This window comes from Athalia rosae, chromosome 6 (genome assembly GCF_917208135.1).
Source record: "Athalia rosae chromosome 6, iyAthRosa1.1, whole genome shotgun sequence".
Classification (NCBI taxonomy): domain Eukaryota; kingdom Metazoa; phylum Arthropoda; class Insecta; order Hymenoptera; family Athaliidae; genus Athalia; species Athalia rosae.
The window spans coordinates 12928099-12945757 of NC_064031.1; the positions used below are offsets into that span (position 1 = coordinate 12928099).

General features: G+C 45.2%; 1 protein-coding gene across 15 annotated transcripts in view; it reads right to left on the bottom strand.

Moving 5' to 3' along the window:
• The window catches only part of LOC105690854 (disks large 1 tumor suppressor protein), a 311797-nt gene that overhangs the window by 123635 nt on the left and 170503 nt on the right, over positions 1-17659 (bottom strand). For 14 of the 15 annotated variants that reach the window (XM_048657365.1, XM_048657364.1, XM_048657363.1 and 11 more), the window contains 2 exons: positions 5758-5859; positions 29-208 (listed from right to left, as the gene is read on the bottom strand). In XM_048657365.1, coding sequence (XP_048513322.1) covers positions 29-208; positions 5758-5859 — 282 coding nt within the window. Of the gene's footprint in view, positions 1-28; positions 209-2301; positions 2718-5757; positions 5860-17659 lie in introns of those variants that run through there. The other variant, XM_020855183.2, reaches the window with a different exon arrangement.

Here is a 17659-nt window from a genome sequence, read left to right on the forward strand (position 1 = left end):
GCGACGAAAATTAGCGAGGATAACTGACCTTGTTCAAATTTTCCCGGCTAGTGAGCGAATGATTTCCATCGGCGTGAAGAATACGGTCGACGGAATTCAGTCTGGGAACACCGTCCAACTGACTGGCTTCCTTCAGTTGAGGGGGCGAGGGAGGCGGGGGCAGTTGTTCTTCCGTACCACCGGCACCACTACCGACGAATCTGGTCTTCTGAAAAAACCAGTCATACGCATCTGAGGCTCACCTGACGTTATTTCGAGTCCGGAGACTCGACGGTGATTCAAATTATTTTTATTTTACGTCCAATTCGCGATCGAACGGAAAATCCTCTTGACGCTGTATAAAATTTTAATAAAACGGGGATAATAACGGCGTGTTCTCGAGTAAAAGTATACCATCTGTCGAGATATTATTGGCCGAGAAAAAAAATGTATCAACGCTTAAAGCTGAACTTTCTGGAAGATTGCGACGTCCGCACGGACCTTGGCAACGTGCGGATCGACCTCATCGACGTGGATAAATCGGATGGGAATTACGTTTGCGGAAAATCATCGTCAGTATTCGCTGCGTGGAATTTAACGAAAGCTCATTTCAAGGCAGAGTTACAAAGGCAACCAAACTCGGCGTGTCGCGAATGAATACGCTACGTAGCGTCGGTTCGGACGCGGTAAGTAGCTGTATAACTATATACGCGCGGCAGCACTTGAGGGGCTAATCGTACAAAATCCGGGATTTATTGCAGTGTGTTGGTCCCAGGGGCTTCTGATTGCCATGGTGTCGGTAGAGGTGAGGTCATGACTCGCCTTCTATCACCCGGACGACGGTTCCGACTAGTCGCGGTCGAACTCCCGTTAAAACGGCAGAGAAAAATTCGTTGGTAAAGAACATCGGTGTGTGTTCGCGTTCGAATTTTCCGAATTTCGAGCGGCGCCAGACTTCGGCAGCGCTCTCCGTTCTCGACGAGCTCTTTTTTTTTCTCTCTCCTTCGTTTTCCTTCTCCTCTCGTTTTTCGCGCCGATCGATCATTCCGCGCGTAAAGTGCGACCCGCTATTTTCCAAAAGCTCCGATTAGAGGAAATTAACGGAGCCATTCACCGTTCGTAGTTGGGGCGGATGAAAGAACGAAATCCCAACGATTTACGCACGACGATTTCACTGCGATGCGATAAACTCAACGATTTTGTTGGGCGTCGGTGTCACGGATTACGTACGGGAAACATTTACCGTACGGTATATAACAGGTATTTTGGGCTTTCGAGGGGTGGTGGTTTGTTTGGCGTTGTTCTTCCAACAATAAACAAGCTGCTGGCTCTTCTTGATGTTACCTCTCAAATGTTTATCTTTTGCTGCAACGATCAAACAACCTGACGGCTCGTGAGCGTTACGAGTTACATTACACCTCCACGTATAGCCTGCGTTATGAGTTCGGTTCAATTTAGCTTCGGTTGCGTGTTCAAGTTTCTTTTAAACCCGCGCCGACTAACGCACACCGACGATTATTTTTCGACGCGATTATCGCGCGACGTTACTTCTTCGTCGAGATCGAACGATTACCTCGGAGAAAAATGATCGATGGGCCCGCGGGGGAGACGTTGAAAATATTTGTATTTCTTTTTTTTCCCCCCCTCTCCTTCGCGTAATTTTCTCTCTTCAAAGGTACGGTGAATCTTTTTTTACTTCGGTCACATGGAAATCAATAAGGGATGAAAAATAAAGCTGACGCATGTACGACGTGGCGCGGGGTATCTTTCGTCGTTGTGTTACAGGAGTTGGTAGTTTGAGGAGAAACTTTGGCAGCAAGTGCAACGGTAGTAGGAAAACTGGGAGATCGAGAAGTTTTCATCGAGTCGGGTGATCGCGGGAGTTGAGTTTCTCCAGGTGTAGTTTTCATGCTCGAGTTATATTTCAGCGTGTATTCCACATTGAGAACGGGGGAGGGGTGGTATGAGGTACACGACTACTGCTGTATAATCGGGTATTACGTTATCTATAGTTCGGCAACGGTCATTTATTTGCTGGGAAGTTGGTGAAAAGTAGAGTTGCACAAACAGGGCCTGCGGTGCTACTGCGGAATATGGAAGAAAACTCAACATCATTCCGATACACGCGTAATACGCGTAAATGAACCTCCCTTATTTTTTCGCTTCACTTCGGAATCGCGGTAACAAAAAATGTGAAAAAAAAAAAAAATTCCCGCTCCATGTCACCGTATATAGTCGTAGAAAGGAACTCGACGACCGCGGAGCTTACCCCAAATTAAAATAGGTAAGTTTCCGTTGGATATATATTTTTAATCGGCTTACATTGTCCCAGCAACATCCGCAGAGCTTTGACCGTTGGTCTGAAGAGGTATGACGACGCTGGTGGTGAACGTGGCTGGAATTTTTTCCACCGCAGAACGAAACTGGCGAGTTATTGCGACGTGTCGGTCTCCGCCTTTTCCTCACTTTACTCGGCACCGCGTACATGTAATTACTGAACCGTCTCCTCGAGTGTCGCACTATCGATACCCAGTCGATCATAATTTATTTATTTCTTCTATTTAATCTACGTTCATTCGCTCGCGGACTCGCGTAGGGATAACGCACTGTCGCGAGTGGTAGTATTGTACGATGAATGGCCGAACTCGGGGGGGATTCCGCAAGGGTTGGAAGTGACGAAATTCCACGGGGCACGTGTCGCGAGTATCTTTACAAGACTGGCGAGGGGATGCCGCGTGTGCCTTGGTCGCTTCGTCGCGACGCTTCTTCATCAAGGCGCCGTGTAATTCCGACACCCGTCGTCCGTCGTTCGCCTCCCGACGCCCAACGAACGACGACGACGACGACGACGACGACGAGGACGAGTAGAAGCGCCCGGAGCACTCTTTCGGTCTGATTAAGCTCGCTTTACTAAATCTTGTGCAAATCCTCCCGTCGTTTCTCGGATATCTCAACGATCCGTCCTAAGGGATGTTTTCGGTCGGGGGTTAACGAGCCCTGAATTTCCTAGGCGCCCCATAGAACCCGTATGAAAATAGTCTGATCCTGGAACGTCTGCTTAACTAAAGTCACAGGAGGCGTCACGAGGAATGTGACGTAACCCTGTAGACACGGAGTTTCTGCGAAATTGAATTTATACCGTGGAGGGGGTTGATCACGTGGGACGAAATCGGGGTTTTAGCCTCTGTTTTCCGGGGCTACTTTATACCGACGTATAAAAATTTCAGCTGCCTTTTTTGCAAAGAATAAACGAAAGCTTCGAACGTGAGCTTTCTTCTTTTCGCCGAGTGAAAAAAAATCGTTGCGGAACCCCAGCGATTTCCCAAGTACGATTATTTTTTTCGTATTCGATATCGAGTGAAAGGCCGAACACGACACACGGGAGCTGCTCATTTATTTCTCGTTAAGTAACTGAATTTGACGGTTCAATGACCAAAGCGCAATTCGATTGATAACGCGCTGAAGATGAAGGAGGGATAAGGAAAACGAGGGATGCGACGATTTCATGAAAAAAAAAACGAGACAAAAAAAATGATCATTGATTAAAAAAACGCCCCGATAAAAACTACCATACCGCTGGATACGTGAGGTAAAACAGGACCACCAGCGGCAGGAAATGAGTAATGAGAAAAATATGAATGGCGTGTTCAGCTTGTCTGACCGTTTGAAAGATTAAAAAAGTTTTCCACCACTGCGTGGTGCGTGGTAGAAAAACATGTTTGGAAAAAAATAGATGATCGAAGAACGAGACGTTTTCGTTACTTTCCGGTTTTTTCTCTTTATATTGGGCTTTTCTTATAATAGTCTCGAGGCTTGATTCGGCGATGATATTGGACAAAAAAATATAGGGGTTGCCAACCGTTGGACGGTCGTTGAAAATTTTCGAATCAATTCTCTATCCGCTTTTTGTCGATACCATGATCACAAAGATTAAAATTTATTCAAACAAATCTCCAGTGTAATGCTGTGTTGTTCATCTGTGCGATATTACAATATCCAATTCAACCAATCACCGATTCTCAAATTAAATCACGTACCTATTTCTTTTGCCTGCGTTTTTAAGGCTGACGCTCGAATTGATTTCTACTCGAAAAAGTGTGAAAAAAAACTTAGAGATGAATGGAAATAAAATTATACTCGGATCAAAATTGTGGCAAGTATTCTTTAATGGAACGAAAGAAAGAAAAAAAAGACACACATTTTCTCAACCCCAAACGAGAACAGAAAGAAATAGAGAAAAGAAGCATAAGAAAATTGATATTCCGGAAATATAAGAGATGTGCAGCGAGAAGGAAACGGGTCGAGCTTTTGACATCGTGCCAAACCGTGAAGAGCGAGCGAACGATAGCGATAAGCTTTCCAGACGTAAGTATAAGGCTAGGAAAAAATTTATCTCTTCCGAGGTGTTGATCGATGGAAATCCCCGATTTTTTTTTTTTTACTCTGACCACGGGCAACCGCAAGCTCACCGAAATTTCAGGAGACGCTGTTCACGATCCCGCAGGGTCACCTGGAGAACTGAGAAAATTGAGGGCTGTACAACAGAAGAGTGAAACTCGAGGAGCGAAACTTATGTCAAAGCCGAACGAAAGCTTTGTATTCTCTCGCGCCAATTTGCCCCTGAGACTACTCTCCACACTCGTGCGCTACTCGATTTTTCGGTACCTCGCTACTTTTCGGCCCTCTCATAGAAAAGTCCTCATATTTCATCGATTTTTTCCTCACCGTCCTAAGAGCTATAAACCGTACATTCGCGGGTAGATACACGTAGATATCTTTTCTCTAAAAAAAAAAAACTCCCGCGTATTCTTGAACGTGGTAAAAATTGAAGCAGAGCCGAGCTCGTTACATCGATAAATTATTCGTATAAAATCCACTCTATCATATTCTACACCGTACTCAGTCTCATTAAAAAGCTCCTGAACCTGACACGAATCTAGGGTATCCGTCCGCATTAGTCGATGCCGAGTATTTCTTAGCGTCGCGACGGCGTGGCAGCGGATGTACTAAACGACGTCCGCCTTCAGAAAGTACGGATGCTTCGCGGCCGAAGCTGCGTAACCATGACGACCGTGTTTTCATCCCCATCGTGTTCCAATCGAGTTTATCTTTCGTCGCTTGTTACGTGTACAATATCTACGTACCCGTCGCCCGATGCCTGATAATCTGCAGCGTGTGACATTTGTTTGTTCAACCAGCCGCGTCGGTTTACAATAAAATTTTGTTTATTTTTCCGAACCCCTTTCAGCGAGTGTGGAAACGAGCGGTGGAAGAAAAAAAATTGAATCATCGAAATGGAATCTTCTTCCAAACGTATTAATTATCGCGTGAAGTTCACTCGGTCGCCTGTCGCAATTTTCAGCACTTTCGTGGGGGACAATATAACGTTCTAAAAAAATTGTCAGGGATATTTTTTGGCCGGAGCTTTTCTACCGGACTGGCGAATTATTTCTCCGACTTCAAGCTTCGAAAATTGCACGTGTAATCGACAGTCACGTAACTTGCGTTGATCAGAAACTTACGGAGTCGAAGCGCGCTGGGTTATTTACCGACGCGGCGTATCTCCCGAAAGCTCAAAAAAGCTCGAACGCTTGCTTTCAGTCGCTCGCAACAAAACCACCCCCCGATATCCTACGTCGATCCAGTCGGAATCTGCTTTCCTACCTTACTCCGATCACGAAGGTACGGACGCTGAATCGGGACGACGAACGGTAGGGATGAAGTTGATAGGATCATCAACTTTTTTCGGGGTATTGAAGTATTTTGATTTTTCCGTACCTGGTTGAGGTCGATGTGTCCCTGAACGTCTGGGGTAGCAGATCCTCGTTCGTAGAGATTTAGGATTGTCTGGGGCAGCGGAAACACGGAGGTGGGTCCACCCTGAAACAGTGAATTATTAAAAACGTGGGATTTTTGTTCGGAAAAAAAATTCCTTTTTCGCAACAGAAAAAAGAAGGCTCTTGTTAATACCCGTCGCGCCGTCTCAGAAGCTGGATGAGAAAGCTGACTCACGAGTGCGGAAAATCCTCTGCAGCTATAACGGAGTTTATACGGATAATAAAGCTAGACTCCCAAGTACAGGATTTCCGGATTTCATTATTTCGGAATAACGCTGGATTTCGTGACAAATTTTAGTACAGCCTGATTACTGAAAACTTGCAAAAAAATATGGAATATCTCACTCCGTGGCGCACCTGAGCTCAAATCACTTGTGAATTTCTACATGTAAACGAACAATTTTTTCAAAACTAGTTCAACTCAAGCATCTCGAACACCGAGTTGTTTCAAAGTGCATTTCTACCCTTTCTTTCCAACGCCACGTCGTCGATATAAATGGTTTTCAGGTACGTGCCTCGAGATCACGAGAAAAGATTAATTCTTCCAAATGTCTCGACTTCGAGTACTTCAAGGGATAAATAAACGATCGAGATAAGTAAATGACGCTCAAATCGAGCTGTGGAAATGCAAGCGTAGGTGGCTCTTCACCGGGGATGAATTTATCAAGAGACAAGGAGAGCGACCCGGCTCGAATTTCCGATGATCGTATGCGCCGGGAAGGATACGACGAACAAAGATGCCTGTCAGGTATATATCCGTCCGCTCCGAAAAGGTACGCAAAACTGGGGTAGGTTGGCTAAAAAGCTCCATGCATTGTTCATCAGGTTTTATGTTCCTTTTAGAGGAGGTCGGTATAATATCGCTCCGTTTACGAGTCGTACTTTGGGAAAGAACTTAATCGCATGGAATATCTGATCTTTGTTTCCCGGAAGTTTTTCTATAAGATGGGGAGAAAAACTGTTCGACGATATGATTCTTGAGTGCAGTGTAACCGAAAGTCAGCTATTTTTAAGAAAATGCTCGGAACGGGATGAGGGCGCGGCGTGGATTGATTTTCGATCGGAGTCGCGAACGACAAAAGCTGCGGAATACTCGAAAAAACGAAGCAGTCAAAATGTTACGACGAAACGATAGCGGTCGCCGGAAGAGAAAACATTCGAGCTTTTTACAAGCTATGGAAAAATCGGAGGGTTGAGGCAAATGGAAAGTGAAGCACGGTGACCTATGATCGACCTCCTAGGCGAACCTTTTACCCAAAAGAAATACGTCGCCGAGTTTAGCTGGTGGGATTCGCACGTGAAATTTTTCCACATCGAGATAAAGATAAAGTGCAAAAGTACATCCTCATTCCCCGCGAAACCGACTAAAGTCGATCATCCAGCGAACTGTAACAAAACCCGAGAGTTTCGCGTACACTTTTCAAAACTCGTGGATAAAATATTTCGAAAAGAAGTGGGCGGAGCGTACAAGGTGGTACGATTATACTATACGTGTACTTCTCGCGTTATTCCTTCGAGTCTCGTGAACCAGTTCAGCAATTCGCCGGTCGCCATGTTTTATTAACGCTATGTTCCCATGCCAAGGGTGTTGTTTCGAAAAATGCCGAGTGCAAGTTCGTCCGGTAACAACTCGAACGCGAAGATGTGAAGGTCTTGAAACTCCAGCCACTTGCCATCGGAAATTTCGGTTCATCGACAAAATTTTGCGGCTGAATTCCCAGCTTATATTTTTTCGCGTATCGCACGTGTTTAGGCGTCGCGTGTGCCGGTTGAAAAATTGAAAAATAAATAAGGGTCAACGTCGGCGGTCGTGCGACCGTTGAATAAATTATCCCCAGTGTCGCACGTTCCAACTTCGTAAAGCATGTTTTCTGTACTTGTGTAGCCAAACGAAAGCGCGATTGGCCTCGAAGGAGATCCACAGGGACTTTGGTTCACTACTGCATTAGTAGGCTTCGTTTTTTTTTTTTTTGTCTCTCAACTCTATTGAAAATATGCAACATCAGCAGCAACGTTTGAGGTTTTCGTCTGATCGTGTTCGTGCGATGCGACTTGAATTTATAACGGTTGGTTGTCGTCCGAATCTGTGTACAGTTGGAAGGCTGTGAATTCGATTCCTGTTTCTTCGGAGGGATGAATGCGGGATACGGAACGGGGACGTTTCTCGCTTGTCAATATTTAAATTCCCTTCTATTGTACGATTACAACGTGTCAGAATAGATGTATACGTGTATTCCATTTTCAGTCGTATATCATCCAGGGATCCGTGCAGCACCGGAATTGGCACAAAGGATAAAAACCGTGTAGACGACAAAAGTCACGACTATCTAAATCCGCGAATAGGTAAGCATTTTCACCGAGTTTACAGAAACTACGTTTTCGCAATCGCGGCAATCTTCAAGGTGCACAACCTGCACCCCAGCTTTTTCAATTCTCCTCTTTCACTCGAATCATCCGGCTGAGTGAAGCGAACAAAAAAAATGCCAAGGCTAATGGAAAACAGTGAAAAAAACTAAGGCAGGCACAAAGAAAAGGGCCAAGACTCATAATCCCGGATAAGGGATGAGAGGAGAAGGGACGGAAGTTCGGTATGACCGAACTCGGATTACGTTCACCCTCCGGTAGAACTTCGGTGTTCGTGCCCGGGTATAACGAGATTGGCTACCGTTCACTGTCCTCCTTCGACCTTAGCAGTTGCGTTAGCAGTCCACGACCAAAGTAGATCTGCGGTTTCAAAGTCGACGTTTCCAGGTATCCGTTGCCGGTACGGAACGATCGCAACTCTCGTGGAGTTTACACCCCACTCGTTACACCTACTTCCTGCGGACGAACTTCTCTCTCCACTCAACCTCTGCGAACTAATGAACTATTATACGGTGAGAGGTGGTGTCGGCATACGTACGACATCGACGTTTCCAATTCCTCAGAGAGATCGCCCGAGCGAAAAAGAGGTTTCGGCAATTATTAGGCGGTTGGTCGAATCGCCGTTACTTTTTAAACTGTGACTGACGTTCACTTTTTAACGGGATACACACGAGGAGCTAAAAGTTTTCTCTTTCAACGTTCCGCGGGAGAGTCACGGCTGTCGGAAGAACGAATACTGCGGTATTATACCGGTGGCGGGTGGAGCGAAAGCAGCGGCAGCGGCAGCTCCGTAGGTGCAGATCGGATTTGTTTGTTTGCTCTTAAAAGTTTTCCTCGTCTTCGGAGAAGGCTTTTAGCGAGATTTCCCGTAGTCCCGATGCCGGTGATCCGACTTGACAATAATAGAAATCGATCGATCGTCGTCTCGCGTTTCGCCAAGAGTGCACTTTTAATTGCAAAAGTCTCCAAGGGATCATCGAGAATCGAAATTTTATACAACGAAAAATCCGACGAATCCTTCGATTGTTATTACCGTAAAACTGTGAGAAATCGCAACGAAAGCGCATCGAGATCACACGTACGTACACGGAGCCCCCGTAAAAACTTCCTTATCAATAGCTTGAAAATATTTCCACCGTTTAACGACGAAGGGATCGGTAAAGAAGCCGTTCAAACTTTTCGCCGACAAAGCTCTGCTGAGAGAGCGAACGAATCTTTGCGAATCGGACGACGACAGAGGCCGAGGAGTGAGCGAATTCGGAACGGAACGTAGAAACTACAGAAGGGAACTGAGAAGTTCGATTCAATTTTGCCTCGGAGTAATTAAAGATAGAGTAATGAGCGGGAGAGTATTCTGTGACCGCGAATCGCGAGGGGGTGAATACATAAGGAAGAAAAGGAGAAATAGGATTAAGCGCGGAAAACCGCACGTGTACCGGAAGAACTTTGGCGAACATTAATTACGAGTTTAAAACCCCCTCCCCCCAGCCCCACTGAATTGATGGCTTTTGATCTTCAATTAATAACATCGTCCGAAATAATATTGCCTCGGAGAATCTCGACTCGCGAATTCATTGCCGCCCCCCCCCCCCCCCCCCCCCGTTTGGTCGGCGCGAATAATTCCAGAAATCAAAATATATTCTAATCCCCTCTGAATTTCCATTTTCTTTCATTCTGTTTTAATCATTTTTCAACGAATGATCGAATCGATGCAACGATATTGTCATATTTTTCATTCGTACTACCTCCGTTCGTCGGAGTCGAGTAATATTTGACGTCCATCCGTATCAATTTGCAGAAGAGGCGGAAAAAAAAGAGAAAAAGAAAAAAAAAAATAGGAGGAATGATGGATTTCGAAAATGTACGGGTTTCGCCAAGGTTATAAAGTAATGCAAACACGTGCACGACTATACACCTATCGAACCATAATTTAACAGAGTATGAAGTAAAATATTGGATGAAGCTGGAAGAGTAAATTGCAAACACTGAACAGGGAGAGAATACCGTGCAAATAAAGATGGATGGATAACGGGCGACGGCAGAATCCGAAGCGATGGAAACGGACTCGGGAAACTTGATTGCGAAATAGAAGGCACTCCAAATTTTTCGACGACTTCGAAACACCGATTCCTATCAACTTGAACATCCGGTATTTATAATTAGTCGGAGGTCGAGAACGTATCTGAAATTCTACGCCGATCTTTGCCGCTTTCTAACCGTACAGTCGTATCTCAATATCTGACCCCTCGATAGCCCCTCCGGCGACATCGACTTGTGAAATAAATTGGTCCTTTCGCGGTAATATTGTAGAACGTGTGCATCGGCAGGCGGTAGCGGAACGTTGAATATGTACTTACCGCTCCGAATGAGATAACGAAAGTGGTTTCTCCAAGGGAATATAATGGGCGTATAATTGGAAAGCTTAATAAAATCCGAGCTTTGAGTCGAGTGGGTAATTGTCGTGCGTATAGAATCTTTGGCAAACGAATAATAACGAGAGTAGAAATACGTTACGTCCGTAGAGGAAATAATTATTTCTTCGCGTTAAATCTACTCTGTATTCGAACAGACGAGATCTTTGCCCTGTAAAATTCCATGACAATGCGTCATTGTTTTCCCTGTACGAACGCGGAACGTTAGCCCACTTCGCAACGTTGGCTGACTTGCGATGAAAGTTGAGAGATTTAGAAGTTTGGCGCGGTACGGTGCGGGAAGCGAACAAAAATCGAAGAGAAACTGGCTCTGGAGTAAATGAGGAAATATAATTTTTGATCACTTTTGTCGACGATCCGAGTTCGTTGGTTTCGGTTTCTGTTCGGAAAACCGGTGCGGTCTTTTTGGTCGCCGTTAAAGAGCCGAGAGAAGAGGTGGAAAAAATTTGCTACTTCTTCGCGTCCGATTGCGGACGTCCCTCGGGGCTTTATTGCGAGCGTTCCCCGTTTCCGTTATATCCAGCACTCGAGCCATTTCGCAGTCTAATAAAACGGAATAATTTCACCACCGGGAATTAAGGTTGCGTCGATACAATGGAAACAACGACGACACCGATACCATCGGGGGGTGCTGAATCGGAAGGGACGGGTGCCAAAGGAGAAGGGAGGACGAAGGAAGCCGCGGAGAATAGCGGGAATTCGGAGGAAAGGGATGCGAAAAGACAATTAAATTCCTCTCGCGACTTTGACTCAATCCTATTCCTTCCCATCTGTCCCACTCTAATCAATATAAATCGAATCGCGAATTAATTTCGATTCCAGCAGCTACGGTGTAGCCGCTGCAGAAGTGGTACCAGAAGCAGAAGCGGTATCGAGTGGCGTACCGAACGAAGGGGGAAATGGCTCGCGAAAGAAAAAAAAAAAAGACGAAGAAAAAGAACATAAGGTACACAGAACGCAGCGGGGGGGCTGGTGGATCGGAAATAGTTTATCACCGCGAGAGAGAATCGACGACGCCTGGAACGTCTCGCGACAATTCTCACGACTTCATTTCACTCCGCTGCCGCGCCGTTTAAATTATGATCGGGATACCTTCTCTCTTTAACTCCGACACCTTTAATCTCCCGGCTTCTTTTCTCGCGGATAAAAGATCTCCTCGTCGCGAACATCTGAGGGTTTCGACGTTATTCGGGTTCGCTTCAAAGTCTATCCTCGACTCGTGTACGCGGATCGGGAATGGGGGGGGAGGGGGACCTCCTTATGATCGAGTTGTTTATTTTGCGGAAATTTCGGCTTCAAAGTCTTGATCGATCGAGTGAGCGGTGGTATAATTGTACCGCAGGAAAACGATACACTTTCGGGAGGGATAAAAAATCACATGAATTCGGAGTTCAAAGCTGCGATGCGGGGTACGAGGACGCGATCGCGATATTCTAGCCGTTGCGAAAGGTCTCGAAGATTAAAAGAATCCGAAAAGCTCTCCGAATCGGCCGCTTCGCGACTCCGTATCGCGAGAAGCAGGGTCGTACGCGTGTACCACATAATACCGCCGGTGCTGCTTGAAATTCAAACGCAAACTCGCGCGATCTCGAGTAGAACTGCGAAAGCAATTTAAGTTTCAGTTATACGTATTATACGAATTATATACGTTCGCTCTAAATCTCGTTCATGAGTTGTTCGACGTTAGGAAGGATAGAAAGCCGAGTGACGAGGTAATTGCAATCCGAGTTACAGGACCGTTTAAAAAATTCTAATTCCCGACTCCAGATCCGGTTTTCAAAATGAACCTGCAACCCTTGGGGCAATTAACGGGCGCCCGAGCATTTAGACTCCCAACAGCGGTTACGCGAGTAAAATTCCCTCTGCCTCCGCAATCTTAGCAAAGTGGCTCGAAATTAAAATTAACGTTCCAAACGTTAATACGACGATAAAACGACAGATTCGGTTGAAACTTAGCGATCGGAGGCGCGCTCGCTGCACTACTACCCAATTCCGTATAATCCCGAAGCGCCTACGTACCCACGTATTCCGCTATTTCGCGAATGATGGACCGCAACGGATGCCGGTAGCGGCGTACCCCGCCGAAGATGCAGAGCACCGGTATTTCCCGCTACATTCATCACCGGGGATGAGGGAACCGCCGAGGTCAGGTGAGGCTAATCACATCACGTCAGAGGTAAAACGGAAGCCAACGAAGTACAACCCCGTTAATTACTCACGTCGTAAGATCACCGGATTCCGTACACAACGTACGTACGTAAATTCCCGCTCACCTTCTCGCCCCGTCGACGGGGCGTCGATTGTTCCGCAGCGACGTACGTTTCACTTCTGAAAATTAATACGCGTTTCCGTTCACCGCGTTACACACGTCCCACTCGTCCCACAGATATTGTACGGGTGATCTATGGATTTGCGGAATCGTGTCTCCGTGTATACGCGAAATAATAATTATCGCCAACCGGCACGGAGATGGGTTGCACATTCGGGTCACGTGACCTGCGGTACGACCGTTCAATTTCGCGTAAAGGGTCAGCCCGGAGCTACGAGCGGCGGCGGGCGGCCCGCCCGCCGTTGGACGTTCGGTTGCGTTTCGAGCACGAAGTTTATAGGCGGGCTAACTCGCGTATCCCGCAGAAACCGGCGGAGTGCTCGGATATCTGGATGGTAATAATAACAAGGCGGAGTTTCTCTGTAAACGTTCCCTGATGCGTGACGTATAATTGTATCCACACGAGTTACCCCCGGTTGCGGAAACCCGCGCTGATATGAGTCTGGCTCCGCCGCTTACGTTATATCATTTCGAGCACATAGCCCCACCGTGCGAACTTCCGAGCTTTGGAATCTTCTTATAGCGACCGAAACAAAAATTTTAATTTTGTCTTACCTCGACCACTCGGGGGCTTTCGGACTCTCGGAAATTCGCCGATTAGCAAAATCGTGGAAATATTGTAACACCTGCTTGGGGAAATATCGTGACCGAGTAGAGTCGGATCACCCGCGAATTTGATTTTCACCCTCTTCCCGTTATAATCAACGGGAAACGTCCGTACTTTTGGGGTGGCGTTCTTACGTACACACGTGGTTAATACAGTTTGGAACAATATCGCGTTCGTAAGACCAAACTGGGCGAGTGGAAACTGGTAATCTGGTATGCAGCGGTGCTAGTTGGGCGGCGTTTGTTGCATATAAAGCAAACGCGGATTGTACTCGGTCCAGAACCAACGTTGCGTACGTATACATTATACTCGTACACACGAGCAACGGTATAATGCAATATAGAATTCGGCACAGTGGGGTTTTTGTCTGCTCTCTGCCCGTTTCCAGAGAGTCGCTGCAAACAATGATCTTCCCGTTAATCGATCAACGGGTGACCAATATCCCTTTGAAACCTACCGCGAGTGGCAGAGGTCCTGCGCGCGGGAGACCACCTTTAAACTGCGATAATGTACAAGGATTTCATCCCCCCCCCCCGCGATATTATTTCCTCGTCTCATTTTCGGCGGTTGGTAAGATTGGGGGAAAAAAAATTAAGATACAAGAGATATAAAGGAGAATAAACGTCACAATAATTTCGTATAATAATATGCACAGTTCGCGAAGGCCCTTTGTTTTCGGTTCAACTTTAATCTCTCCCTTCTATCCCTCTAACTTTTTTAATTCCAAGAAAATAACTTTACATTTTTTTTTTCAAAAACCGAGCCCGAAGCAGACGCCGTAAGGCGAAAATTGTTCATCGAGTTCAAAAATTATTTTTACTCGAAATGCCCCCCCCCCCCCCCCCCGTGAAAATTTTATTTCAAGCGAAAATATTTAATTAAATTTTACAATTTCGCCAATGGAAGCTCGTAGAATCGAGCGCCCACCTTGGTTCCTAAAATTTTCAACATTTTCAACACTTTTTTTGGAGAAAAAAATTTTTTAAACAAAAGGATATAGAATAGAAACTGCATTTTTTTATCAATGTAGCGTCGACTTAATTTTTTCCGGAAAGTTCATCTAGACCTGAAAGTTTGGTTCGTTGAAAAAAATTTCAAATACAATCGGAGACCGGTGAGATCAAACGTTTCGGTTTTTACGTGGAATGCCCCGTACGTATAACGGGGGGTGGTTTCGGTCTTTACGGTTCGTTGGGCGGGGACGCTTTCAGGGTAAGATAAAATACCGTGGGGAAAGGATCAAATCCCGAGGATCCTGAGAGGTTTGCGAATCCACGGACACGTGCCGTTAAAATTTTGAATGCGCTTTGCGACGATATCATTCCAGATGCTGCCGTCGTACGATCCGACTATGAATATACGACTTTGACTGCAAGGTAATTACGGATACGGAGACTTTAGAGACTCCCCCGACGCGACGAGGGGATGCGAAGCTCAAATTCCACCGTCTTCGGCTTACCACGTACACCGGCGCATACGTACGCGTGATATTACACACGTAACAATTTCAATATTCCCCGTACCTGCGCGTATTTTATGCAAATTTTGCCAAGGGGATTAACAAGCTCACAAATAAATATACACCTGTGTTACGCAAAACGAATTATACGCGAGTCTTGTACTCGTCTAAACGATCCTTGTATTCCAAGTTATGTAAAATGAATGTATCGGCGTTAATTAAACGGTCGCTCAACCCCCGAGACGCGGTCGGGGGTTCCTTTAGTTTTGAGTGAGGAATAAAGCCGATAACTTTTGGCTGCCATAGGAGCGAAGCTGGAGCACCGACGAGGGAAAGATACGAGTGTGAGAAACGGATGAAATATGAAGGAAGTAAAAGGGAAAACGGGAAAGCTTGAATAGGGGCGCTGGTCACGTACCGCGAATATCTCCCAGCTGGGTTGAAAAAAAAAAAGAGTGAAAAAAACAAAAAAAAAACCAAATAGAAATGAAATTCTTCTTTTTCCTTATCCGTTTTCTCTCTCTTACCCTGCAATTTATACTTTATTTTTCATTATTATTAGGTTTTTTTTTCTCTTTCACACCCCCGGTGTTTTATTTCCCTATTTTTCATTTTTTACCATACAACTCCGTGAAAATTGAAAGCCTAATAATATCTCGCGGAAAGACAGAGCAAATTACGAGGTGCTTTTCACATCCCGTAGCTACTTTGATATCCAAGGTTTTTGGGTGTACTGCTTCAAAAATGTGCTAAGAATTTTCAAATAATAATCTTCATAAATTCCCCACGTCGCATTACTTTCAACTTACTCGGTGCGACTTTGGAATACATGTACGTACGTCCAAATATAGGTATATTTCTATATCGGTTTTCTTCTTTTTTTCTTTTTGTTTTACAGCAAAGCATGGAAAGTAATTAAAGTCGAGGAGCCTGGCGGCACACGGAGAGTACTGCGAAAAATATATCCGGATGGAAGGGGGGTACCTAACGTAGTTCTGAGATAATTGTCAAGCTAATGCGGAAATGCGGGATAATTCGACCCGTAGGAAACGCTGCGCGACGCTGTTTTGGTGAAGTTTGGGGGATGAGTAAAACTGTAGATAATGAATTATCATAATAAATCAGTGAGAATTCTGCCGCTGCTGTTGCTAATACACCGAAACTGAACTGTATGCTTTCTACGACGCTATTTTAGCCGGTGAATTTTCATTCCCTCCCTTTTATAATTCCTTGTCTTTCCCCAAACGTGTCTCCCTTGAACTTCTTTAGAAGGTTAATCGAGCGAGACATTGCTCACGTCGGGAGCCCCTCGCACTACGATTCTTGTAAACTGGAGCACGTGGCAAAAGGGAAGTAAAGTATAGCAATGAGAGAATTAAATGAACGGCAGTCTCGAAAGGCCAAGGATTCTTCTTCATTCACAGCGGCGTTGCACAAACATTTTACTCTCCAACGCCAAGAATTGAGATTTCTTTCAACTTATTGTTCCTTTTTTTTTTTGAAGTTTAATGTTAATTGACTCTTGTTTTCTTACATACCGAGGTAAGTTTTGATTCTCCAGTATTTTACCCCTTCGGCTGCCATTTATTTCTCCATTAGACAAGACAGACAGAAGCTGCGTATCGTATTCGGTTGTTACAGGTATACAATTGGAAAGGTACGTCTGCGGAGGATATTCATCTCGAAGATTGTTCGGATATAGATCTGCTTTCAGGGGTAATAGCCCCGAGCGACTCGCAAGTTTTGCATCAATCAAAGGTCGAGAGAATGGCGATCGGGGGGAGGGGAGAGAGAAATTGCAACGGTTGAACGAACCGAGATTGTTGATGATATTGTTTATAACAAACGGTTTGAACCAATTTGGTTTGAAGTTAAGTGAACGATGCGACTATCGGTATACCATACCGTTCGGGCGTCGTTCTCTTTGAGATTTACGAGGAACCGAGTCATTGGCTATTTCGTAAGCCGGGTCATTTCCTTCGCGAGCGACCTACAGCGATAAACTACTCCTTCTCTTCTCGGGACACCGATGCCTAACGGGTATAACGTCTTACTGCGTAATTTACGCCCTAATTTCAGCTCACTCGAAGCACATCTACGTAAATCAACGCGGATTAATGCAACCGCCTACCCAACGTTAGATTTTGTTTATTAAAAATTTTTCCGTAATTATTTTCGAAAGAAAAAAAAAACAAATCATAACTGGATAGATTCGAAAATCGTCCTGACGGTGAAAATTGCAGATGAGTATATTTTGCTCTTTATTTACGCGATTTATTTACAATAATACTCGTCAACGACCGAACAATTTCGACGGCAGGAGTGCTTCTTCATCGCGAATATGCAAACATTATTTTTGTTGTTTCGAGAGAAAACGTGGAGGAGAACGGGGCCGATAAAACAAGCAAACTTCAACGCGGTGAAGGGGGGATGAAAAGCGAAAAAAAAAAACAGGATTTGAATTACCAGAAAAAACAAAGAGTAAAATGCCGGCCGATGGATAATGGGAATGAAGTCTTCGACGAGTGATTACACCGAACGCTAACCAGGTTCCGAAAAAAGTTAATCAAAAACTCTTGAAAATTCCGCGTAGTGAATCGATACCGAATTCCGTCGCCACAATAAATGGGGGCGAACTTTTCCAGAAATAAA